Below are 27,630 nucleotides of genomic sequence, written 5' to 3'. Positions count from 1 at the left end.
GCCCTAGTGTCGGCGTCGACGCGGTGCGGTGTTGGTTCGAATGAAGCCCTCGCGGAGGAGGAGAAGGAGCTCCGGTGAAGGATTCCAGGACCCCGCGATTTTCCCCACCGTTGGGTGCTTTTGGTGGAATTCACTTCAAGCTTAACTCTTACGGAGTGATTCATCTCCATTTGCAACAACAACAATAATACTGGAGTGATCCACCAGTACTTTTCCTCCCCTACTGCTGGATTGCGGCCTACGCAGGGAAGCTCGTGATTGCCATTAGAGGTGGGTGGAGGTGGGGGTGGGGGGGATGGCATGGAATCTAGGGGCGAGGATTGTGAGATAAGGGAATGATGTTTTTATGAGTTGGTGCAGTACAATGTGCCATGTGGAGCACTGCTTTTCTAGGTCTGAAGTTGTTAGGGAATTCAATTTTGGTTGCGGGGGGAGAGAGAGAGAGAGAGAGAGAGAGAGATGTGGGCTCTCTGTTTCGGTGATCTATAAAACTTTGAGATTGCTTGCTCGACATCTCCAGTCATAGCTCCGGGGTAGTGGACTTGGGTGTAGAGGTGGGGAGGGGAGACTTTCTTTGTGATTTGAAAGCAGGAAGTTAGAGAGCGCTGTGATCGCCTCTGGTGAAGCTTTGCAAGGTGTTTTTGAGGTGTTTGGGAAGAGGGGTGTATTGGTTGATCGGTTGGGGAAGGATAATGGGAGCAGAGGAGTTAGATGAGGGGGTATTGCTGCCGGCGGGCTTTGCGAGGAAGAGGAGCAAGATGGAAGACCTGAAGGAGTTGAATAGGAGGGATTGTCATGGTAGAGAAAAGGGTTTTGAGAGTTTGAGCAGCCCCAGGGAGAAGGCCACCGAATGGTTGAGCCAGCTCGTGGAGTTCTCCGCCCTGCCGGAGTACCTCCAAGACAATAGTTTCATTTTACGTCATTACCGTGCGGATTGGCCTCTTAAGCACTCCCTGCTCTCCATCTTTTCCATGCACAACGAAACTTTCAACATTTGGTCGTGCGTACGCTCGCTCCTTTCCTGTTCATTTGAGGGAGATCCGTATGATCGTGATTGCTCGGCAACAATTGTTTTGGTTCCAGTATTTCGCAAGCACAAGTCTATGTTCCTTTGGAAACAATCTATTCGATGAAGGGCTACGCAAATGGTTTGCGATAGTGCTGAGCCAATTCTTTGTGGATTTGGTGATTTGGCAGGCATTTGATTGGTTTTCTTCTGTTTTTGGGGCTGACTATCTACACAGCAATGCATGTGCCGACCATTGTAGAGCCTTCAACTCTTCACAGGTGGCAATCTGAAATCAACGATGTGATGCCTTCTTATCTACAGCTGAACGAAGCCCTCTCTAGTTGCGTTCCTGGCACTTTCGACGGGACTCAATGTATACAGGTGGTAATTCCAAGCCTTACTGCAAGCCCTCTTTACGACCCAATGAATCTGCTATCAATTATTCTGCATTCCTTCAGGACGGCATGTTTCCAATCTGCCAATGTAGTGGTACTGAATCACAACTTGCCGCCGTTGGATGTTGTTGCAGAAACCTATCACGCGCTGGCCTTTCTTCGTGTTTCTAGGAGGTGCTATGTTTTGTATGTTGGCAAGCACATTGTGTCATCTACTGGGTTGCCGTTCAGCTAAAACTTTCTATTTGTTGATGCGGATGGATTATGCAGGGATCGCAACACTTATCGCAGCATCATTTTTTCCACCTGTGCGTTTCTGCATCATCGCCTATAATTGTTTATGGTTGTTTTTGTATTAGCCAGTCTTGTGCTTGTGTTTGTGCTTTAGCTTGTACATGGTGCTTTGCAACTAACTGGTAGCAGCATGCTGCCAAGACATGAGTGTCTATGGGATACTTTACATTACGGCTTAAGGCCCTCAAAAATTAAACTTCAAATGTTTTAAAGAAGTGGACATTTGCATGACAAACGAATCGACAATGAATTCTCGACCTTAGCCTTTCCTTAAGAACACCTCTGTTGGAGGCTTAAGAAAAACCCCTAAGTCCCAAACTTTCAAGGCCAAAATGGTGTGGAAGACGCTGGATCATTGTTAGATCACTCTGTTGCTTGAGACAGTACTGACATGCTTTGCGTCGGGATTATGATTATGGTTTGCGATCAGAACGTGTGTTTGGACAATCAGATCGTATGCAACTGTGTTTCTAGTATCATCTTCGTATTTGTGAATTTAAGCTGATCAAAAATCTTCAAGCAGAATGAATTGTTGGATTATTCCACTTAACTCTCGGCTTTATATCTGGATATTGCCCACTTTGTAGAACTATCACATGTGTAGATTAGAATAGGTGCATGCAATGATAGTTTTACGCAGTGACTTTGAGATTGACTCGCTTGTTCGTTGGATGCTGCAGGTATATTACAGCTTCATGTGCAACCCTTTCTTATGCAAGCTATACCTCGGAATTATCACGAGCATGGGGATTGGCACTTTACTCACATCCATGGTACCAGTGTTTCAGACAGCAGAGTATCGTCAGGTTCGTGCAGCTATGTTTTTCATCATGGGAATATCAGGCATCTTCCCGTGTGTTCACAAGATTTTTATGTATCAAGACGAGCCTATGGCATACCAAGCATTGTATATAGAAATTTTTATGGGCATTATCTATGGATTGAGTGCCCTGATATATTCCACCCGCATCCCCGAACGATGGACACCAGGCACTTTCGATATCGTCGGGAACAGCCACCAGTTGTTTCATGTTCTGGTCGTGGCGGGTGCTTACGTTCACTACCATGGCGGCTTGGTCTATCTGCAGTGGCGGGATGTGAAAGGCTGCCCCTTATTTTGACCCACTGAGTAGGGATTCCATCGGGATCCCACATTCCATTACTCATCACCTCAAAGAATTGATTAAGTCCCACACATGGAGCATACAACGAGTGGCGAGAAGCTTTACGTACCAGTGCGCATACTGACACCGACGCTGCTCCTGACCTCGCGGGGGCTTGTGCTGGTGTCAACTACATCGTTCCCTGGGCAACTCATCACTAAACCTGTTAGAAGGATACGCACTGCTGTGTGATTTTTAGTGGTGGAATGGTGTTTAGAACTAGCCAACAGCAGAAGCCGGTGCAGGCTCAGTCGGGAAATCATTACTGTAAAGTGGACCAACATTTAGATGCTAAACCCTGACCCCGGACACAATAGCAGCTTCTGAATGAATCATCCTTGCGGTATCCGAAACTGGTAAAGCTAACGCGTTCTGATGAATGGAACGCAGGTTGGCGCTACAGATTACGGATAATATGCTCATCTTTCTTGTCAATTTGACAGTCCGTGGTGACCGTGACCAAACATGTAGTCTTCGTGTCGATTCTACTACATTGCACCCGATCGAATCCCTGCCTGTAAGGAACCGTGATGTGTCGCGCTAGGCCCACCGAAAACATGAACGCCCCTGCCGCAGCCTGCACATACAAAGCACAAGCAGAAGATCACAGTCGCCGTGCACACATACCCGAAACCTCGAGCTAGATTCTCTCTTTCTCTCTCTCTCCCTCTCCCCCTCTTCCTCATGCACGTTTCTGAGACATTCAGTATCATGCTTAATGTGTTCAGCGATGCGAGGAGGAGAATACCGTCACCCTTCCGAGTGCCATAAGTTTCCGTCCACGCATTCTATCCGAGCGATGCACATTTTCAGAAAGTGGACGAATGCAACGTTGCGATTACAGAAATGCACGACTCTCACAACCTGTTCCGAATCCTCAACCATCGTAAAACCTCCACACTGCACAGAATTGCACACTCTTGGAAAGAACGTCCGGAAGTGCATTGAGGTTTTCAACTACGAAATGCTTCAGTTACTATAGCCACTTGTACATGTGACGCGATTGAAACGCCATCAAAAGTGAGCCTGAAACGACACTACAGGAGATATTCAACTACCGGCGCTCGGAACATGACGCGCAGTTTCTAGCTGTGGCACAGTTCGGACCGGGGCCGATCATACACTGTCCCGCGCGTCGCAACTCAAACACGAACAAAAATCCAACATGGTCTGTTTGACAGCTTAGGTGGTTACGGACAAGCTACTATTATCTAATTGGAGCTCCGCCTCTGAAAATCTCCTATCCAACCTCGCTTGCAAAGGTCGGAGGTCGAAGACGGCCGCGCTCGTTAGAAGACTACAGTATCTCGTTGTCTAGTTAGTAGATTATATTCCTGATTGAAAGAGAGCCGATCATCTTCATCAATGTCGACGACCCGTAGCTTTTACGCGATGGCGATTACTCAGTATCCAACCCCCGAAGAATATGGTGCAGGAACATCCAGTGGATTCGGAGAGTTGGCTGTATATCCTGGACCTTCAGAGAAGCTCCCCAGCGCATACCCTGGGCCTTCAGAGGAGCTGTCCGGGGCATACGCTGGACCCTCATAGAAGCTCTCCGGCGCGAATGGGAAGTCAGCAGGGGCTCCAGCTGGTCCGTCGCCGAGTACTGGCGAAGGAGACGTCGTTGGCTCATTGTAACCTGGAGGTGCTGGAGGACTGTGGTGGTGGTGGTAATGGTCATTGCCAGGTCTAAATCTTCTAGCGTCTGCTCCAACCGAGAGCGTGGAGACGACAACCAGCGCCAGGACGGTCACCACCGCAGCATGTGATATCCCTCCAGCCTTGCTTGCCACAGCTGCAAATGCCATCGCTGATGCGGCCACTGCAGTCAGAGAAACCTGTTTCCGAGGTCGACAAATGCCGAGGCGGTGGTGGGCAACGGCGAAGGCAGAAGACAATGCCACACGATCTTGCTGAATGACTTGAGTGAAATTGCAAATGCTGGCTTGGCTGTTATAGTCACGAGTGATCGATAGGCGTGATGCTGAATTCGCGCAGTGATTCTCGACAGCCACGGTGCACCTATTCATTGTCCGTTCACGTCAGAATTGGCAGGAGGCGTAACTGTGCAATTTCCACCGAGGGTCATGGCTGATGTGCGTTGTCACCGAAATTCTCAGTGCACCTTTTGGGTGCTGAGTTGTGGCGACAGGGATGGAGTGGTGTCATTCCTAGAACGATTTCAGACTGCGCTCGCTCATCTAAGTTTAGCTGTGCTGTGGTGTGATTCAAGCGTTTGTCGGTGGAGCGGCCGCCGCATCCAATTGGGTGTTGTCGGTAGCGAAGAAGGTGGAGGTTTGTTGACGATTGTTTTCCTGTGCAGGACCGCATGTTTGGCTTGCGGCGTTTACACGGTGGTTTCTACAGTCCTGGCACATGCGTGGTTTTGAGTGAATGTGGCGGTTTGATCACCGACATCTATTCACTTCGAATTTAGATGTTGTTTACTCTTTACCAGTTGTAATTCTTGAAGCATTTCGTATTAGTTAAATTTGATTATGAATTTTAAGGGTTTGTGAATTCATTGTGGAGATATGGATAATCACTTTTTCTTTTTTTCTTTTTTTCTTCTAATTGAGAAATCCTTTTTAAGCACATATGGATTTATAACATTTATAACTTCAATGGAAAGAGTGAATTGTTACAAGGTTTATTAATTCCAAATGTTTTCAAAAAGTTTTATTAATAAAGAAAAAGTGTCTAAATCTATTCAAATGATTTACATATCATTTCTTGTATATATATATATATATATATATATATTTTCAAAGAAGTTGGACAATGAAACTTTGAAATTTCCAATGAGAAAAGTATATTGATTTCAAGTGTTTGTTAAAACATACATAAATCTTTATATTTTACTTGTTTAAATTTTTACAATTAAATCTTTAATCATAAATAATAAACAATTCATTCAGTACTTGATGCAGTTATATAATAATGTATAAATCTTAAACTTCATTAATATTCAAAATTTTTCTTAATATAGTCATACAATGACGTATAAAACTTAATGTCAAGGACATGAAGTTTGAAGAAAGAAATCTTCAATACATTCTTATATCACTCAAAAGAACTAAAAAGTCACTCAAAGATGGTATAGTATTAAATTAGAATGGCTATTGCCAAAGACAAGAAGATTAAAAAGTCTTGAAACAAAACTAAGAGCTAAAAAGGCATTGACAAGAGTGAAGAAGGCTTCACTCTTACCTCCATATATACTCTTAATTAGAAGCTACGTAGCAATATCCAATAAGAACTTTAAAATGTGTTGACTTTGTAAGACTCGTATCTTAATTTGCAAGGTAAGTTTTTTACATGTACATTACATAATTAGCTTGTTCAGTAAGCTACAAACACATGATTAACTTTTTGACTAAGTTTCTAACCTAATAATCAACTACAAATACATGTAAAGTCAAAGCAATATCTGTGAAGCTTTTAGGAAGCTTTTTTAAAAATTATTATGAAATAAATCTATTTTTATTTACTTCTATTTAATCATATAGATAAACATTAGGATAAATATGTATGTTCTTGACATTACTTCTCATTTTAGAGATGAGTTCTATAAGGAACGGTCTTCATATATTGAAGAAAATCCAAGATGTGACAAATTGTATTTGTCACATACTCTTATCTTTATTTTCTTCAAAGGTGGTTGATAGGTCCTCTCAACCATCGATTATGTTGTATACCAGGGCGGAAAAACCACCTTGTTATTTGATTGTTATTGAAGCCTTTGTAACTTCCTTCAAATAAAACATTTGGAATACAGTTAAGAATTGTTCCATCTTCTAATAAAATCACCAAACATCGAGAGTTTCTTCCAAGGTTGTGATATCAAACACATTGTATCTCGCCATCTATTTGAAGAAGGATGTATTGTTCTTGAGGCTCTTCATCTTAATTATATCATCTTGAAGCTTGTAAAAATTGAAATGTTTTATTCGATAAGTTAGTAAGTAATAATTCTTGAGTTGAATTTGTTGGTTGTTGATTTTCTATCTCTTTAGCATCACAAATGCACAAAAGTACCAAATAACAAAAGAAGGTAGAATGTTATTTTTTTTAGATCTTGTTTCATTTATAGCAAAGATTTGTTATTCTTCATCTTTATTTTGATGGATATTATCAATGAAAACCTCAACCTTCATTATTGTATTTACAAGATTCTTTGTTGGCTTTTATGTGCATTCACTAATATCATATCTGTGCTAATGAACAAGATATTTTTACCTATTTTGATGCCACCTTGAATTTAAGACCTCTTCCACCTCAAACTCTTGATTATTATCTACTTTTATAAGAGAAAGTAACATTTGTCTTCTTTCCAAGATATTTATTGTTTTATATAGCTCAAGAAGAGACACATGGAATATAGGATGGATCTTCATAGAATTTGGTAGATTTAATCAATAAGTAATAAGTTTGACTTGTTCACTAATAGAAAAAGGTCCAAGCCTATGACAGTCCAACTTATCACAAGGACGAATAGGCTTGATATTGTGACAAAGTAGCCATATCTTGTCACCTACATTGAATTATGGTTGTTCCTTGTGATAGGCATGCACATTGATCTTTTTTCATTCTTAAGCTTTTTTTAGCTGTGCCTTCATTATTGTATGTAGTTTTGACAAACAATCTGCTAAATCTATGCCACAAGATTATTAACTTTTGAAAGTCAAAAGTATCAAGTTATGGATGATAATCATAATTGGAAAAGAAAAGTGTTTGTTGAATAGAAGAATGAACCAAATTATTATATGCAAACTCTATCAATAGTAAAAGAATTATTCAATCATCTTTATAATACTTGATGGTAAATATTAAATATTGCTCAAGAATTTAATTCATTTATTCTATTTTCCTATCAATTTGAGGGTGAAAAGCCAAAGAAAAATTTATATCCATCTTTAATATCTTGAAAAGAATTCTCTAAAATCTTAATTTAAATTAAATCTTCCTATCTGATATAATATCCTTGAAAAATCCATGAAAGCAATAGATGTTGTCTAGAAAAGCTTGGCCATTTCCTTACTTATAATAGATTTTGTATGTGATATAAAATATATCATCTTGATAAAATGATGTACTAACATAAATGTAGAATCATATTAACTTGAGATTGGAAGATTTCTGATCAAATCTATAGAAACAAAAGACCATAGTTATTCTAAAATAAGTAATAGCTCAAAAAGTCTATAAGATTGATGGAGAGGAGTTTTGAATCATGAATAAATATCACATGATTATACAAAGTCTTTAATTGCCTTTCACGTTTGGTGCCACTATAAATCTTTTGATATTAACTCCAAAATCTTATTATATCCAAAATATTTGATTTTTGAAAAGTCATGATGAGCTTGATGAACATGTAATTGTGCTTCACTTTTTGGAATGTATAATTGTTCTTCAAAGTAGAATAGATTATTTTTAAACTTAAACTTAGAAGTATCATGAGACTTAGAAGAATTATTCTTGATATTATGAATAAAAAGATCAAAAGACATATTTAATTGAATTTGTTTCATGAAGCTTGAATCAACAATCAATGTTGATTTTATTACTCAAATATGAAAATGCTTCAATTTCAAGAAAATTATTTTTTGTTGATAAAAAGTTGCATCTCTTTCTTTTGGTATAAGATAAAAACATATAGAAAAGACATTTGATAAACCTTATTGTTTTTCAGATCTATAAGTAATCTTGAAATCAAATCTTGATAAAGATATATTCCAACAGGCTTGGCAACAATTCAAAATATGTATCAATATAAAGTACTTGAGGTTCTTGTGATTTATATATACAATAATTAGATTAAAAGCATCTTTCAGATAATAACACCATTCTTGAAATGAATCTTTAATTACATGAAGTTCTTTGTTGTGGATCTTGTAGTTAATCTCAACTATTGAAAAAAATTTGGAATGAAAAGTAACCAAGTAGATCTTATCATCTACTTCCATTTATGATAAAACAATACCCATAGCAAAGTCTAATGCATCTGATTCTATAAAGAACACCTTAGAAAAATCAATGCAATACAAAATTAGTGCAGAAATAAATATTATCTTTAAGGCTTTAAAAGATGTTTCTACTTCTTTGTTCTACTCAATTTTATCTTCATATGTTAGATGTGTAAGAAGAGCTGCAACTTGAGAATTTTTTTTAATGAAGATTTGATAATAATTAGCAAATTCCAAAAAACATTGCACATCTCTGACTATTTTTGAGACCTTACAATCCATGATAGTATGGATTTTCTTAGGATCCATCATTAATCCTTTATTGGAAATGATGTACCCTAAAAAATCAACCTAAATAATATAAAATACAAACTTTTCTATCTTTGAATATAATCTCACATTTTAAAGTTTTTGTAATACAAAACAAATATGAAGTTTATTTCTTTTTGTATTCTTAGAATAGATTAGAATATTTTCTAAATAACAAACAACAAAATCATCAAAAATTTCACAAAAGATAACATTCATGAGATGTTAAAAAGCAGCTAATGTATTCGTGAGTCCAAAAGGCATGACATTATATTTGAAATGTCCATACCTAGTTCAAAAAGCAGTCTTCTATTCATTTCCTTCTTTAATGTGAACCAAATTGTATGCTCTTTGTAGATCTATTTTTGTGTATATCTTTGTTTAATTGAATTAGTCAAGAAGTTTTGAAATCAAAGGTAGGAGATACCTATTCTTGATCATGATCTTATTAAGTCCTTAATAGTCTATGTACATTTGCAAAGACCAAATTTTTTTCTTCACAAATAAGATAGGAGCTCTTGTTGGAGATTTTGAGTTTTGTATGAAGTTCTTAGCCAAGTTCTTATTAATGTACTCATTTAATACAACCATCTCATTTTGAAATAAGCTATAGATTGGTCTAAATAATGGTTGAGCTCTTTTTTATAGATCAATTGAACAATCATATGATTTGAAAGAATATCTGCATTTTTCTTTTAAAAAATTTCCTGGAAATCTTAGTATTGGCTAGGAATACCACTTGACATCTTTCTACTATAAAAAATGAATGTGGTATATATAGCAAAAGTTTGCCTTTCTTTTATTACATGCATGAAAGCTCTTACACCTATTAATAAGGATTTGAATATACTAAACTTATCTATTTTTACTTCTCTATCAAAATTTTGGATTAAACTACAAGAAAAATTAAAGTTATAAGAAATCCAATCTTTTTGAGGATTTTTTTTTTTTAACTACAATAATCCTAAAATAATTCGATTAGAAGGAGATCTTATCATATTAAATATTACTATACTATTATGATCTTCAATTGCTACATCTAAAAGAACAGTTTCATGACTAATGTCTTTAGAAGATAACAAATGACCATCTATGACTTCTATATGTATGAGTTTAGTTTTCTTGACTAAAGATATTTCTGGTTTCTTGATAAAGTCTTCATCTACAAAATATGTTGGGACTCTTCAATCTAATAATGCAAAGACTTTATGATTTTTAGGTCCTAAATATACATCTATTATAAAATAAGGTGAAGGATTTGAAGAGAGAATAGAACCTTTATTAGATGTTGTATATGATTTGAGTTACACGATCTCTATTGTAGCTAGAAAAACTTGACTTTCAACACATTATCTTCTTTAGCAATCTTGCTCTTCATTTTAAGATTTCATTGCTTGTTTCGACAATGTTGAGCAATGTGCTTAGCTTTTCTATAATATAACCACAAACCCTTATGACAACATTGAGTCTTTTCTTGCTCAATGAGAGATTGAAAATGTATCATATCAGTTATTACTTAGCTTGTTCTTCTTCAACCAAGTCTTTGTTCTTGAGACCTTTGAAATAATTGATTGTTGCATGCAATGGCTTGAGTAATAAATTATTCCAATGATTTTGCTTTTAGCATTGCCAATAATAAATCTTTGATATTATCCTTCAATCCATATCAAAATTAATTGATGTGGGCTTTGTCATTCTAATCTATGTTATAAGCAAGGTTTTGGAATTCAATAGCATATATGGCAACTTATTATGATCCTTGTTGTAATATAAGAGCTTGGTTTCTACTACTCTTTCTTGATCACTTTTTCCAAATGTGGCTATAAACACTTGTATGAATAAATTCAAATCATAAAAGAATTATGAATCTTTTTCTATCAAAGGTGCAAACCAAGAGAGAGCACTTCTAGATATAAGTATACCTATAAATCCAACTTGAGTAAATCCATTAAGATATTGGAAGAAATGCAACCTTAGATAGAGTTTGATTTATTATAAAAATCTTTGAAATTTTGATCTTTTTCTATGAAACTTCTTAGGCATACTAATCCTTGTCTTTATTGTACTTGTAGAAGCAAAATTTCTTGGATTTAGTTATGAGGTTGATTTATTTTCTTCTATCAACTATATAACTTCTTAATGTAAACTCTGAACTTCTTCTATAGGCATAAGATTAGTATTACTATAGTTGGCGCTTGTGATATATGAAATTTTTATCCTAAAAATTTGGACAAGTTTTTGAGGATCAGTAATAGTTACAAATCTATTTTCATTCTTGTCAAACTATCAAGCTTGAAGAAATAAATCCTCATTATATTCTTATATCACTCAAAAGAACTAAAAAGTCACTCAAAGATGGTATAGTATTAAATTAGAATGGTTATTATCAAAGACAAGAAGACTAGAAAGACTTGAAACAAGACTAAGAACTAAAAAGACATTGATAAGAGTGAAGAAGGCTTCGCTCTTGCCTCTGTATATACTCTTAACTTAGAGCTATGTGGTAGTGTCCTATAAGACCTCCAAAACGTGTTGACTTTGCAAGACACGTATCTTAACTTGCAAGGCAAGTTTTTTATGTGTACACCAGATAGTTAGCTTACTTTCAAAGCTATCAATATGTGGTTAATTTGTTGCCTAAGTTTCTAACCTATCAATCAAATACAAACACATATAAAATCAAAGCAGCATCTATGAAACTTCTAGAAAGCTTCTCTAAAAAATATTATGAAATAAATCTTCTTTTACCTATTATTTAATCATATAAATAAATATTAGAATAAATATGTGTGTCTTTGATACTTAAACTTCATCAATGTTCAAAATTCATTCTTAATGTAGTTATAGAATAATGTATAAAACTTAAACTTCATCAATGTTCAAATTTATTCTTGATATATGTAATTGCATATTAGACAATACATTCCAACCAAAGTTAGATCTTTGGAGATCTTTTCTTTAAATTGGATTAGTGTATTTTATTTTGAACAATATTTCATCCAAAAATTGTGTATTTACAATACTAATCAATTTAAGATGGAAAGAGCTAAAATTTAAACTTTTAAAAAACAATGACTTAATTGGCTTTTATTATAATCAATATGAGTGTATTCACTATATAATTGGTCATTTAGTTTAGTAGTTTTTTTTAAAGATTATTTTTTTATAAATAAATAAATATATATATATTGGAGAATGTTAAAGTGACCCATCCTATCTTTACCATCATAATCATGTTCTAAATGATGGTTCCCAACTGTCATCCGGAACCCCATTCCCATTCAGGTGCTCTGTGCTCGTTCTCGCATTCGCTCCGCACTCCATTGCCGCAAGCTTGTGAAGTTGAATCCTTCATGTCTTCCTGTCTTGACTTTGTGAAAGTGTGTGCAGCGGGGGCTGTGGGGCTCGCTGCAATCCGTGTCGCAAAGAGAGAGATAGTGGGAGAAAACGTTGACATAGCCATACGCATCCGAACCGGGAGGGCACTCCAGCACCGCTTCCAGCACGTGGTGATGCACGCTATGAGAGTCCACAGAATGACCGCCCTGATGGGCGTGTCCAGCAAAGCACCCCACCACGCAGTTGAATTTGTGCACAACCGCCAACACAACGTCATAATTCCAGAGCAGAGCGAAAGAAAACGATGCGCCTGGATCCATCGGCAAGTGGCAGCAAATTATAACCTTCTGTTGCGCTTCATGCGCCTCGGTTAAAGTAGTTCCCAACCGTGGTTGCTAAGCATATGATAGACGGGGCCGTTTTCGAAATTAGGGAGCTCTGATAAGATGCGCTCGAACGCTTGTTTGGATTGCTTCTTGGGGCATAATCCGTCCACAATGTCACCAAAATGGACTGCGAATGCGAGGTTCCCGTGCTTGTTCCATGTGTCCATAGCTCTCCGCAATACTTCAGATGCGTGCCGGTAGTACCGCGGCACTCCTAAGAAGGATTTCCCATCGTGAATGTCAGCATATTGAATGTCAGTAATCACTCCAAACGAGAACATAGGCTTTTCTTGCGGAGATTGTTTCTTCTTCATCAGCATCATATTGCGAGGAGGGCTAATTTGCTTGAAGAAGAAATTGTGAGGAAATAAAATGCACACAGATTAGGCCTCAGAAGGGCCTCTCATTAACTGCTTAATCGTGTTTACTACCCACATATTTCAATGTAAGTTAACGAACTCTTTAATACCAAAATTTCGCAATAGACACTTCAAATACATAAAAAAGCAAGACCAAATTTATGATATACAAGAACAAGAACATGGGCCTGCAGCGAGCCCCACAGCCCTCGCTTCAAACACACTCACAAAGTCAAGACAGGAAGACGTGAAGGATTCAACTTCACAAGCTTGCGGCGATGGAGTGCGGAGCGAATGCGAGAACGAGCACAGGGCCTCTCATTAGTAACGCAGGGAGCGGGGGGTTGGGAACCATCATTTTCCTAACGATGTTTAAGATAGGGTGGGTCACTTTAGTAAAATTCTGGTTCATTTTAACATTCCCGTATATATATATATATATAATTTTTTTTAAACATGCAAATATATTTTTAAATAGATGTGGATAAATATATAATCTTCTTTTTCTTTTTTTTAAATTAAAAATTTGGATGTTGCATTTTACAACAAAATCAATATCTTAACTCAAAATTAGAGGATTTTGCAAGTTGAACATAAACTTCACATCATTTTGGAACTTCTAAAAAAAAATTGATAAATACAACACTGTCTCTTTTGACATTAATTGTTAATTGTCAACATTATAATGATTATGTTGACAAGAATTAATTTCTTAGATTTAAAATTTGAATTTTTTCGGTTGTTTTATAAGTTAAATTATGTTTATATATAGATTAAAAGTCCACAAAATATGCTTCTAAGTTGCTTAATGTGGGATATTGTGATTCTAAAAATAATAAGAATAAAAAATAAACAAAAATAAACAAAAATAAACAAAAATAAACAAATCTATTAACCAAAGTTTTAACAAATATGACATGAGATGCTTAGATTAGATGACTAAAAGATTCTAGTTGAATAAAAAATTGTACTTGGTTCATAAATCCTCAAAACTTAAATCTAGTTTTATGAAATATCTTTTGAAGAACAAATTTTGGTTTCCTACCCAATGTACTTGCTTAAAATATTTGAGATGATGCAATTGTTAAACAAACTCATGTCATCTTTATGATTTTATAATTGATCACTTTTAATGTTGGTTGAAATGGTAAACAAAATTGATACATAACAAACATCAAAACTCTAATTTGTTCATATTCCTATATTTTAAATATTCTTTATCTATTTCGAAATTTTTCATACTTATTATGACATGAGAATTTCTATCTAACAAAGAAGAGAAAAAGAAATGACATTGCAAATACAATTTCAATTTAGAAGTAGATAATTTGTAACTTCTAAAATAATTGGTTGCTTTCAAGAGAAAAAAATAATCCATTTTTTTTAAAAAAAGATTAAACTTTGAAATTATTAGTAAAAGTCTTGTCAAAGTATCAAAGACATGAGTCCAAAAAAAATTCAAAAGATAATATATTTATGTGTTATTTAAGAAAGAAAAATAAAGAAATAATATTAAGATGTAAGATAGAAAAGAACTAGAAGAATATTTGCCAAATATACAAAAGCTAAGGAGTCTTGAACCAAGATTGAAATACAAAATAGACCTTGACAAGAGTGATGATGGCCTCACTACTATGTCCATACATACAAGCTACAAAGAATGCCCAATAGAAGTTTTTGAGAGACTATAAGATTTGTGGCTTAAATATCAAGTAGTAGATTGCTTTCAACACAAATTCTTAAAAATGAAAAGCTTGTAAAACAAGTTTTAAAAACTATATGACATGTCTACAAAAGTCTAAATATCTTATCCATATCTAGAAAACTTCTTTAAAGCTTCTTAATAAAGATATTATCTACTTGATTCTACTTACTTCTATTTACTTCTATTTATTTCTATTTACTTGATTAATATAAGCAAATATTATAATTATATTTTTTAAAAAAATTAATTATACAATCATGTGATTGGTATTTAACAAATATATTGATATTCTTTTAATTAAAAAAATCTTGAATAATTATAAGGAATAATGTTCTTCAATTTTGGTACAACCTCAATATGAATGAAGACTTGATATTACATAAATTTCAAATAAATCTTCTTCTTTTGGAGCTTGTATAAACACCTTAGTTCCAACAAATAAAGAACAAAATGATTTGTTCGTATATATATATATATATATATATATATATATAAATATTTACATAATTTTTTTTCTTAAATCAAAGGAATTAAATAGAAATAAGTAGAAGTAAGTAGATTTGTTAATATCTTGTAGACAAGCTTCTTAAAAGCTTCATGAATGTAGATTTGCCTTTATATGTATTTATAGGTGATTGATAGGTTGAAAACTTAGCCAACAAGTTGGCTATGTATTGCACATATTGGCCACTTGTAGTACAAATTAGCCATGAAGCGTACACATAGAAAACTTATCTTACAAGTATAAATATTTTGCAAATTGAACACATGTTGGAGGTTGTATAGAATGTTGCAATATAGTTCCAAGTTAGATAGTATGTATAGAAGCAAGAGTGAGGTCTTCCTCACTCTTGTAAAGTTCTTTCTTGCTTCTAGTTTAGTTTGAAGAGTCTCTACTTTTATAGTCTTTGGCAATAGCCATTTGAGTTTTTTTTTGGAATTTATACATATATATATATATATATATATATATGTGTGTGTGTATGTATGTCTGTTCTTCTAATAAAACTAAGCTTCAACTTCTAGAAAACAAAAAAGTATTAAAATATTGTATATCTTTGGAATTACTCTTTATTTTTTTTTAATTTTAAAATTAAAAATTATTTTTACATACCAAATAAAATTTTATGGTAAATATTTATTAGTAAATAAATTCTATTTCTTAAATTTCTTAAATTTAGATTTCTATATATTGTTTCAAAATCCATAATTCAATGTTTTTTATATTTTTGTTTTGTATCAACATAATTGCATCATAACAATTAACATATTTATAGTTTAAAGAACTGAATAAATTCATTATACAATTATAAAGACAATACTGAAATATCTTAATTAAATTCGACAACCTTAAAAAACGTTTTATGTTTATAATTAATTTTTTTCATCTAATATAATCTTTTTTTAGAGAGAATAGTGCAAAATCATTGTTTTGACAAGTTCAAGGTATTTATCTATACTTTTATTGTATAAATACATAGTATCAACTTTCTTATATAAATACATAGTTTTTTTTTTTATTATTTTGTTCATCATATTCTTTCTAATGACAAGAAAATTTTATCAAAACAGAAAACCTTGCTAAACATATAATGTATATAGCAATTTTACATTAAAATTTATATGTATATTTACCCTTAGCAATATTGATATGTATTATTGCAAATGAACACCCCCTTTTAAATGTGGTTTTGAATTAAAGTAAGTGGCATTGGTAATTTTTTAAACTTCTATAGATCTATAAAAATACTTCATTTTTGTATCCATAGATAAGTATATTATTGAAATTAAAAGTACTTGTTATAGCAATTTAAGTATGTCTAATACTACAATATTGTGGTGGTTTTAGAATGTGGTTGACCTCTACACTTAAGGAATAGATTAACTACAATTTGCATAAACCCATTTTAAAGATGGAAGTACAACTATAGTCTTTTAGCATATTATATTAAATCAAAGATCAATACATTTCTAGCAACTGTTTTTTTTATGTTCTTTTATTATGTCTTTATCTCTAGTAATTTTATATAAGATATCGTTTTTTCTTTTGGTTATGTTTAATCTAAAATAACACATGTCACAATTTGACCAAACATTTCTAATCAAGTCAAAGCAACAAGACACACAAAACATACCAATTTTATAAAATGTGATTCTTACCAATTAGTTGTCTTTAGTTTTGCACTAATCACTATGTCTAAAGATACTTTTAATATAATTACAATAACAGTCATGAAATTAGAATTATTACTTTACCTCTACTTTCGATTCTGAATATGGAAATATCCATGAAATAGAATCATAAGCGAAACTAGAATATAAAATATCTAATGCATTTTTTAATAACATTTGTAAGTAATTTGGTTTAATCTTTAAAATAATCTTAGTATTATTTTTATAAGAATTGAAATAAATAATTATACAATTTAGAATTGATATGTCTTCAACAATCTTTGCATTCAAAGATTTGAACCAATTTTTAAAGAGCTTCAACCACAACCTTGGTTGTTTATCATCAAATGCAAATTAGTTTGATAGAGTTATGAAACAATAGCTACCTTAATAAACAAAAACAACCCTCTAATTATCTAGAAAGAAATTCCTACATTTGTAACCCACAAAACAAAACACAGAAGCAAAAAAAAAAAAAAAAAAAAAAAACAGACCGAACAAAATCACTTTACCATGCGAACAAAGTACCTTCCATAACAGCGATCTAGACATATGGCATCACTCATTTGACAAAGCGTGAGTTTGTCAAAGCGAGTGAATCAGACCAAAAAATAAATGAAAAACGAAAAAAACCTAGATTTGACAATTGTGTCGAGCAAAACATGACATGGAAGGAAAGTGTTAAAAACACTAATCACAAACAGTGATGTACCTAACCATTCTGTTACACAGCAACTGAAGCCCACCTGTCCATTCGTCTTCACTAAATTTTGCGGACAATTCTGCGAAAAGCTTCGATTAAACATCCTTGTGTGAAGAGAGATAAGACTTCCAGCGGGATGCCTCGATGCTCCAACTCTAAACCCTAACCCTAAAAAATGTAAAAAGAAAACACCGTACAAACAAACCTCTTTTGAAACGGATGTTGTACTTAATGAGACAAGGAGCTCCATCGAGCTGGCACTCGGAGCTACTTTATCTTACTTGGGTTCAGGCATTCGTGGCGTGTAGCCCCCGCTATACTTGAAGTTTGATGAAGAATTGGGCATCTTGTCGAAGTTTTCGGTCTCTCCATACTGCGCGTCATCGCCATACACATCGTTTAACCAGGTTGTATCTGTGGCAAGAGCACTGGCTTTGGCCTTAGGTTTGTTGCGTTGAGCGATGGCTTCGAGCTCTTTCACAACCTCGTTCATTGTAGGGCGATCCGCACCCCTTTCTTCCACGCAGTCGAGTGCTAGGTCAAGGAATTTCTTCAGGTCTTCTCGAGAGGCCTCGAGCACACAGGGATCCAGCAAAGGTTCGAGAGCATCCATGCCGCCTTTGTCTAAGGCAGTTCGGACTTCACGCACGATGTACTTGCCGTGTTCGATTGGTGCGCGAGATGTCAGTAGTTCCAAGAGAACCACACCGAAAGCGTAGACGTCGCTCTTATCCGAGAGATGCTGCGTCATGTAGTACTCGGGATCGAGATAGCCCTGTCGCATATTCATCACACTCCACGGTGAGTTTCTTGAACGATTCTAGGATTTACGACACCATTACAAATGTGTCGTGAATCGACGCTTCCGAATCAACTGTCATGACCAGCGTCTTGTGTAAACTAAAGGACAAGAGTAGAGATGAGTGCTGCTTACCATTGTTCCTTTCACTTGAGTGGTGGCAATCTTCTTGTCCGCTCCCTCCGGTGCTAATTTAGAAAGCCCAAAGTCTGCCACCTTCGCGACGTGGTTGCCATCTAGCAAGATGTTAGCCGACTTAATATCACGATGGATAATCGGCGGGTTGGCCATCTCATGCAAATAGGTCAAACCTCTTGCTGATCCTACAGCGATGGACAAACGTTTGGTCCAGTCCAAGGGATATGCCATCTTCCCGGAAAGCCATTCACGCATTGTACCATTCTCCATGAACTCGTAAACGAGCATCTGTTCACCTTGATCATAGCAGTATCCAACCAGACCGACCTGGACAGCAAGGAGAAATAGGTTAGAAAAGTGTCTTCAAATATGTACACGATTGCCAACGCGTCTAAGCTCCGACATAAAAAACAACAAGAGTCATCATCAGCAGGAGAGACTATACCAGATTCTTGTGGTGGACTCTAGAGAGCAGTTCAATCTCATTTTTGAACTCCTCGGCTCCTTGCATAGAGCCCTCTTGCGCTCTCTTCACAGCCACAAGCTCCCCAGATGCCAAAACACCAGAATACACCTGCAATAATCAGCCACAATGTCATGAGACCTTGCTGAACTCATATCGGGACACCACACATGCCTGTACATTCAACCACACGTCAGTTACGTTTGCAGTACCTTGCCATAACCTCCCTCGCCAAGCACATTCGCCTCAGCGAAATTGTTGGTAACCTTCTTGACTTCGGCGTAAGAGAACCATCTTGCTCCCGCTATCTTGGGTGCCTCGACGTCCTTTTCTCCGCCGCCTCCTCCCCACGATTTAAAAGGCTGCGTGATGTGCTTCAATCTCTCAGCTCTGCGCTTTTGCCAGAAGGCATACAGCCCAGCCATGGCCAACAAAGCCAAAACACCCACAACTATTCCGGCAATAGCCCCTGCTGAGAGTGCTACTTTTGAACTAACTGCTCAAGCACCACGTCAACCAGCACACCGTCAGTAACTGCAGCACATGCATCAGTTCTATACGAATAAAACCCCTTGCATTGAATTTTGAGTTACTCGAAGGGCTACTACGAAAAAAACAGAATATAAAATGAAGCATGTAGAGTGGTCGATGTGCTTACCAACAGGTTCACCGCTCGTTATCAACTTAGCAATGTAAGGCTTTACGTCTGGAAGAACGAGCGTCTGGCTTGTCAAGCTGTGGGTGATGTTCTGGATGCTTGACCGGTCCAACGCTGAAACCCCATCAGCGTTGAAAAAGTCGATGTCAATCTCTGCGCGTCCGTCGGGGGTGAAAGACGCCGAGTGGATCCACACCTGGTTGGGCAGCAAATTCAGCTGCGTTTGCATTTGCAGGCGTAGTCTCTCGATCATTTCATCCGTTATGACGGAGAATGTAGGCCGACGGGCTTCCAAGACAATTTCCAAAGGTGTAGTGCAATTGCAGTTGCCGGAGTTGAGAGGATTAATTATTTGGCTGTCGCTACAGCTTCCTGAGTTGCAATTGCTGCTTGGTTGTAAGGGAGAAGTCCAGGGCATTAATCCACCCTGAACGTTATCACATACTCTCGCTGGCCTCGCTAAGCTGCTTGGATCACAGAGTGGATTGCCGGCTAATCTGCAAGCACAATCGACCGTAAGTCGTGTTTATATGTTAAAGAAACAAACAAGTGTATAGAACGAGTTTCTGGAGTACAGGGCGAAGTGAACTTACTGAATGTCGATTTCACTCGTGTTGACAGAATTGTTCAGCTGAATAATACTATCTATCTTGTTATCTTGGAGTGAAATAACCCTCAGATTGGGTCCAAGAGTTGAGGGAATCCTCAACGTTCCGTTCAAGGAGTTGTTCCGTGCCCACCTGTTGCATAAAAACGACACATTTAAGAATGTTCCTCTCAAAGGTATGTTGCAAACCACGTGATTGATAAACACTGCGTAAAGTCAAAGTGAAACGAGTCTTTAACACCATGTGCACAGCATCCAGACTTACAATGCTTGTAACATTCCACTAGATAGAATTTCCGAAGGCAGTTGCCCTGTGAGGTGGCTGTCCACCAAGTACCTGAAAGCAACCACAAATCCAAAGTTTATTGACGAATCCACAAAAAACAAACAGACAAGTACTAGGTCACAGCTCGTTCAGAAGAGTTTCAAAATGTGTAAGAATTTCACAACTGTTAATGCTAGTTGTGAGCTCATCACCGACAGTTGGATGCTACGTAAAGAAAGCAAAGTCTGATCATACTTACACGCTTTGAAGTTTCGGTGCACCATCTAGCCATGAAGGAAAAGGTTGCGGATCAAACGAGTTTTTGCTCAAATCACTGTATCAACCACAGAATTCAATTCAAGTTGTTAAGATCTAAACGCAGACAACTGAAACAAACAAACATAACCCATGCACATGAATGTATTATTAGCAAAGACGATAATGTGGACAAAGGCAACTTACATAACCGACAAATTGGAAGTTATGGCGGTCAAGTTGGGAATGATTCCAGTGAGCTTGTTGTTCGATACCAGCCTATTAACCACATATTTAAGGTCAAACTAAGAGAAAAATTCTGGTTACATTGCAAAGCACTGTACACAAAACATATTAGGGCATTCAGACGAGAAACATGTTTACATGACCACACAACAGTCCTACACCGCAGGTCTACTGAAACAATGGCAGTCTAAATTTAGAAAGTTGCGAAAAATGGAGGAGGCTTTTAGGGCTGTTAGGGTCTATTCAAAATTTGAGGAACTTACAGTTGCTGTAAGTTGGAGCCTGTGGCTGTGGCAAACCTATTCAGACTGGCTGGGATTGAGCCTGAGAACTGGTTGTTGGATAGACTCCTGTTTCACACCCACGGAGTTAATAGATGCTTCATACAGTATATTGAATACAACAGTCTTTCAACTAGCAATGATAGAGAAGCAATAACACTCTGGGTTCACTTACAAAATCTCTAATGACGTCAAATTCGCAATAGAATCCGGAATAGTTCCACTCATCATGTTACTTTCGAAAAGCCTGCAAAAGAGTTCGATTTCCACATTAAGCCCAGGTCCTGTTGGTGGCGAGGCCATGCACGTATTAAAACTTCACTATGCACAAACGTCATATATCCACTTGGCAGGGTTTTAGCCATAGTGCCGATGGAACATTTCAGAGCTGTATCATAACTTCAAAACAACTCTAGAAGTCTGAATTTGAGACGCCTGCTTACAAGTGGACTAGTTTCGTCAATTTTACTACTCCTCCTGGTGGTGCACCGAGTTCGGGAGGAATTGGGCCTGTGAAAGAATTATTGTTGAGGTGACTGCACAGGAAATGAAATTATAGACAGAGAATGTGAGGGTTAGCTTGTGGGCAATGAAAAGCATGCGAATGAAGTGGAACACACACACCAAAAAGAAACTAATGAATAAAAGAATAAAAAGACAATCTTCGACACTTACAAATGCTTACAGCCTGACATGGTGTCCAAACCGAATCCATCTGGACTCTTAGAAGACACGGGCAAGTCGCCCGACATCTGATTGGTGCTCAAGTCGAACCAATAAACATGGACAAGAGCACCAAGCGATGAGGGAATGGGGCCAGTCAGCTGGTTGTTATTCAAGGCTCTGCAAGTAAAAATACCAACCCATTTAGATGTCACGGCACGACCAAAAGAGTGAAAATTCTCAGATACCGATTAGATTTGGAATTGATAGGATCCTTGCATAAAAACTGATTTTTTCTTCGGAAAAAACAGACCATCACCAATATACAAGATGTATGCGCATACAGCAATTCGGAATTTTTCGCTACAGTATCACACAAATTATAATACACGCCAATCAGACATATAGAAACTTACAAAAATGTCAGATTCTTCAGATTACCCAACGTGGAAGGGATGTCTCCAGTCAAAGAACAAGATTGAATAATCCTGGATGATGAAAAACGAAGCTGTCAGCATTCATGAGGTACTCAGCAAATGAAGGTAAACTATATCAATCATCCTAAACCATCCCAACTTTGTTCTGTCGTTACTTCGGAGCCAGAATTATCGGAGTGAATCTAATTTTAAAATTATAAAATTATAAAATAACAGGTTCATATGAAAGCCACCATGTCTCATAAAACAGTAAGCAAATGAACCGCTAACCGATTATCCGGGTAGGGAACTTACAAACTAGTTAGCGTGGTCAGCTGTCCGATCTCAGGAGGTATGGGTCCCGTCAATTGTGGGTTGTATGACAAATCCCTGGCATTCGGAATAAACACATACATTGATCAGATACGCACAGTGTCATGCCCACATAATACCCATTTCCAAAACACCAGGAGCACCCAATTTCCAAAAAATGATCTTACAATTGTTCCAGAGCTGTAAAAGATCCAATTACTGCGGGAATGGTCCCGATAACAGAGGCGCTGCTCAGTAACCTGCACCAAGTTCATCGAACCAACTTATTGTAAATGAACGTCCACAATCTTCACTGTCCAGCCATCATGAGGATTATCAAGCACGCTGATGTGTAGTAAACATATTAGACAACTTTGGTTCAGATATTCCCTCAGGGACGTACAGTTGCGTGACTTTTGTGTTGGTGGGATCGCAAATGACGCCCGTCCACCCATTCGTACACGGATCTCCAGAACCCCATTGCAGCGAGTTCCCGCTCCAATGACTTGCTAATGCGTTCAGCGTACTTACTACGCAACCAACATTACAAAGTTTCACAGATTAAGCACAGCGGCTGAAAGTGGGCCCAGCTCTGAGAAAAATTGCCAACATTCAGTAGCATTTTGCTTTGAAACACTACGCAGGCCACTATTCTTGCATGTTGCATGATTCCCCCATTTGACTAACTGCCGAGTCCTAGCCAAAACACCATCACTCTCATGACTCTACAATGTGGAATATCTTTCTAGATAAATCCCTAAAGGTACTGTAGCACAGCATAGTATCTGGATAGCATCCGCTAATAAGGGCCCGCGTCTGGAAGGAATACAGTCCATGAATCCTGCTAGGGTTTGTAGATGATTTTGGTGGTGGTACTTAAAAGCAAATCAATCTAACTCGTATGCGAGGAAGTAGCGAACTCTGTTACCAGCAATTCCAGATGATTCAGAACTTTGAGAGTACAACTTACAGTCAGTTGGGTTGAGAGCGGCATCGGCGTAACCGAAAAATGCGGCGGTGAGACAAAAGAACACCACTCCTAAAAATCTATCTCGTCTGAATAACATCTGCTTCATGTTCGATCCTTCCATTAGTGCCGCCCACTTGCTTCTAAACGATTACGCTCCAATCCTGTTATAATTCTAAAAGCCTGGGTATCCCGCGACGTAACAAACTTCTCCCACACCGGAGTTCAAAGGACCTGCTGTTGTCAAAGGCCATAGGCCAGTAAAACCTGTGAGAAATCATCCGCTGACTGTGTCCCAATGTGAGACTCCGTTTCCGAAACACAAAATCTCTCCTTTGCAAACTACCAGTATATTCCGAAATTCTAGCAGAACAATTTCTCGAACTAAAAGTTACTTGACAACCTCAACCTCTAACTCGCAAAGGCGATCCCTATAGGACTGACAAAGTGATCCCTTCTTCGGAATGACTGCTAGGGACCGCCTTGACATCCTAGTGTAGTGCATCTTACATTCCGATAAATGCCGAAAAAACGAATGCTGGAATGTCTAACTTGCCCAGAGGCTCAGCTTCGAATGGGTATCGAAATAGGCGAAGCAAATCGCTTGAAAAATCAAGCACTGCACATCCAACCAGAAACTCCACACTTTGAAGCACAGAGACAGTTCTCAAACTCCAGTTTGAACCTTATTCATGCCCCGATTCACGCAAATGGGCACAAATGAAGCTGGCAGACGCCAAATACACTCAGGAGACGATTTCCTCACTCCCCCCCGCCTTGCGTTGAATCGTTACGTGAGCACGCTCAAGTTCAACGGCCTTGTTTTCCTGATCTGAATGCTTCTTGACAGTGACAATAACCAGCTAGAAGCTATCCCCCGGTGCTATTGAGCGTATCCAGACATGACGTCCACCGCGTGGCTATCAAGTCGAAAAATTCTTTAGGTGTTGAAGTTGAAACCAAATAGTCCCGAGTCAACGTCTAAAGTTATAAAATTTGAAACCAAACCAAATGCTGATACGTTTTCAAGGCCCACAGTGTAACCAGCTGAGCCCCCCTCCAGCCGCCCAGTATTCAACGAAGAGGCTGTGAAACAACTGGGAAACCTGAGCAAGCTCATCTGTTTGCGCAAACTCATAAGATTGTCGCACAAACTCATAAGATTGTCGCACAAACTCATAAGATTGTCGCACAGGTAACCGCCATAGAAATGTGGGGGTACCTCTATCACCTCCTGATGGTGAGGAAATGTGCCTTGCGAACGTCAACCGCAAAGTGAAGAAATGTGGCTAGCGCAGCAAAGTCGCTTCACCAGCGAATGAAGCCGCGTCATGATACAACCGGTAGAATCAGTTACCATATAAAAGGCCTAAAAAGTTTCCGCGGGCGACTGCTCTTCATCTGCAAGACCGCGGTGTTCCAGCCGTCGGTCAATCACCTCGCCAAAGTTTGAGGAAGTTATTCACACAGCCCCTGGTCACTACCTAACACCCTTTCATCAACCCAGTTGCCAGAAACTAGTGCCAGGTAAAGACTGCCACACCACTAGGTCCAGTCCGGAAATGCGGAACAGTGATGTGGAAGACCGTGACAGATGTAGTTTGTTACCTTTGTGAAGCATAGACCCCTTCTCCTCCCTCTTCCCCAGGAATACCTTGGAATTCTGAGACCAGCAGCAGGAACTTGACTCTGCACTGCCAACACTTTCCTTCCATCCAGCCGAGTAGCTTCCTGAGCCCTTCTTCTCCCAAAATATTTCATATCGCTTCCGCAAAGCACTGCAACTTGCCAAACCGCCATACCAGCGATTCTATTTCAGCTCCAGACCACCAGCCCTTCCTACCGCGAATCTCGATTTATCGAACCAAATATAGTTGGACACTGCTGGAAGCTTTTGTCTAGGGTGTCCTCTACAGTGAAGCGCACAGCGAGCACATGCTTAATCAGTATCGGTCACGATTCCATCTCTCCCATCTCGCTATCAACATCATCATGGATTCCTGGAGAAATCGACAAAAAGAAAACAACTTCGATCAGGCTGACACGCACAAAGGTGGGTGGATTGTGGATCTGGCGGACTGTCAACGGGGTGGCCGTTGTATCTACTTCCAATACCCACGTGGGTATTCAAAAATGTAAACAGATATCTAAAAAAAATCTAGCTAAGTTGGAAACTGTGACGAGGTGTTGACTGAGTAGAAGGTGGTTATGTTGCACACGTTGTCCTACATGAGTACCTACGACACAAAAAGAATAGCACCTGATGCAGAATATATGAATATGGGAATTTCTTATCACTGATGCGAATTAGTTGCGAATCAATGATGCGAAATGCGAATCAGTTTAACTGTCTCGAATTTCAACATAAGGTTTGATATTTTGGGGATGTGATATATTTGTAGGATTTGCAGTGAAATTATGCGCTAAGTTAGGACGCTGGCCGTGTTCTACCAATAGTCGGGTTGGAACAAAGGCTTAAATAGAGGCATTTATGGAGGGGATGGATCCGTCCTTTTTTTTACAAATCTAGTGGGTATTAATTGATGTACTTTCTTCGAGGGTTGGGTATTTTTCAAAGTGGAGGATTTCATGGAGCTTTCTATTAGTATGTTTTGACTTTTGACTTTTGTCAGACAAATTTCTTTTTCATTCATTTTACTTACAATTAAGCATATTCTTTTATAATTTGTGTATATGCTTTTGAACTTCCAAGTGTAGATGTGATTATTTGATGAAATTAATTAACGTGTTTAAATTTCCATGAGATTGTCGTTAATTGGCTAATTTGGATTTATATCCATCAACAATATTTATTTTTGTATTTAGAAAATAAGTAGAGACATAATAAGTAATGAACAAAATTATTGAAATTTCTCATGTTGTCATACAATATTATGACTATTTGAGTGAAATGGTGGTAGAAAACGTCTATATATATATATATATATATATACACATACATAGATAAGGATTTAATTAAAAGTTCAAACAAAGACTTTTTAAAGATTATATCTAATAATTTCAAGATAGTAACACATTTAATATTTAGTACGGTCATGTATTCATATATGCATCAATATACACAATATTCTTACTTATTTTGGCACTATCTTAAGTCCAAGACATCTTCTACCTCAAACTCTTGATTATTGTCCACTTTTATAGGAAGATGTGACAATTGTCTTCTTTTTTGTATATCCACTATCTTATATGGCTCAAAATATATGTATATATATATATATATATATATATATGTGTAATATGAAATATATCTTAATGGACTCTAATAGATATAAGTAATACACAGTTAGATTTATTTCTTTGTAAATAGGAAATGATTTAAGTCTATAATAATCTAACTATAGGCAAAGGCAAAGTTGTCTTGATATAACAATGGAGTAATTATATTCAATGGGCAACATAGAATTGAAGTTGTTCTATGCAATACATATTTGTATTGATTTTTTGTTGTTTTTTAATTTTACTTACATGTACCTTCATTATTGTATATAGAGTTGATAAATCATTTACTAAATCTTTTCCTACAAGATAATCAACAATTAAGAAGTCAAAAATATCAAATTGTAGATGATAATCATAATTAGTATAAAAAGGTGATTATTAAGTTAATGAATGTACTATATTATTATCAGCAAATTTTACCAATAGCAAAAGAATAGTCTAATTATATTGAGGGTAATTGATCATGCATCTCAAATATTATTCTAATACTTAATTCATTACTTCTATTTGT

The 27,630-nt window shown here is 37.0% G+C and overlaps 4 protein-coding genes across 5 annotated transcripts; 1 reads left to right on the top strand and 3 right to left on the bottom strand.

The window, feature by feature from the left end:
• The first annotated feature begins 20 nt into the window (after window positions 1-20).
• LOC112293404 (heptahelical transmembrane protein 4) lies at window positions 21-3,325 on the top strand. The gene is made up of 4 exons (XM_024542744.3): window positions 21-1,000; window positions 1,198-1,390; window positions 1,539-1,712; window positions 2,379-3,325. The coding sequence occupies exons 1-4, from the start codon at window positions 693-695 to the stop codon at window positions 2,817-2,819; spliced, it is 1,116 nt and encodes a 371-aa protein (XP_024398512.1). The 5' UTR covers window positions 21-692; the 3' UTR covers window positions 2,820-3,325.
• An 8,889-nt stretch (window positions 3,326-12,214) lies between these two features.
• Window positions 12,215-12,801, bottom strand: LOC141044362 (manganese-dependent ADP-ribose/CDP-alcohol diphosphatase-like). Its single transcript, XM_073532163.1, has one exon. The coding sequence runs from the start codon at window positions 12,799-12,801 to the stop codon at window positions 12,424-12,426; it is 378 nt and encodes a 125-aa protein (XP_073388264.1). The 3' UTR covers window positions 12,215-12,423.
• On the bottom strand, window positions 12,215-13,190 carry LOC112278996 (manganese-dependent ADP-ribose/CDP-alcohol diphosphatase-like). Its single transcript, XM_024513007.2, has one exon. The coding sequence runs from the start codon at window positions 13,188-13,190 to the stop codon at window positions 12,852-12,854; it is 339 nt and encodes a 112-aa protein (XP_024368775.2). The 3' UTR covers window positions 12,215-12,851.
• Window positions 13,191-17,715: 4,525 nt separating this feature from the next.
• Window positions 17,716-25,520, bottom strand: LOC112275507 (leucine-rich repeat receptor protein kinase HPCA1). Of its 2 annotated transcripts, none has more exons than XM_024505913.3 (19): window positions 24,387-25,520; window positions 23,880-24,110; window positions 23,313-23,439; window positions 23,098-23,169; window positions 22,913-22,987; window positions 22,598-22,669; window positions 22,194-22,361; window positions 21,962-22,054; window positions 21,694-21,765; window positions 21,501-21,587; window positions 21,199-21,270; window positions 20,996-21,070; window positions 20,737-20,808; window positions 20,458-20,604; window positions 19,865-20,361; window positions 19,419-19,702; window positions 19,189-19,317; window positions 18,741-19,070; window positions 17,716-18,581 (listed from the first exon to the last, which is right to left on the bottom strand). In XM_024505913.3, exons 2-19 carry the CDS (start codon window positions 23,998-24,000, stop codon window positions 18,084-18,086), a joined length of 2,991 nt encoding a protein of 996 aa, XP_024361681.1. In that variant the 5' UTR covers window positions 24,001-24,110; window positions 24,387-25,520; the 3' UTR covers window positions 17,716-18,083. The 2 variants fall into 2 exon arrangements, with proteins under 2 accessions (XP_024361681.1, XP_024361689.1); XM_024505921.3 differs by having other exon boundaries at window positions 23,880-24,113; window positions 24,387-25,360.
• Window positions 25,521-27,630: the final 2,110 nt, after the last annotated feature.

Source organism: Physcomitrium patens, chromosome 2 (genome assembly GCF_059467195.1).
Source record: "Physcomitrium patens ecotype Gransden chromosome 2, ASM5946719v1, whole genome shotgun sequence".
NCBI lineage: Eukaryota > Viridiplantae > Streptophyta > Bryopsida > Funariales > Funariaceae > Physcomitrium > Physcomitrium patens.
The sequence above is the reverse complement of the archived record's forward strand: the minus strand, read 5'-3'. Positions and strand labels throughout refer to the sequence as shown.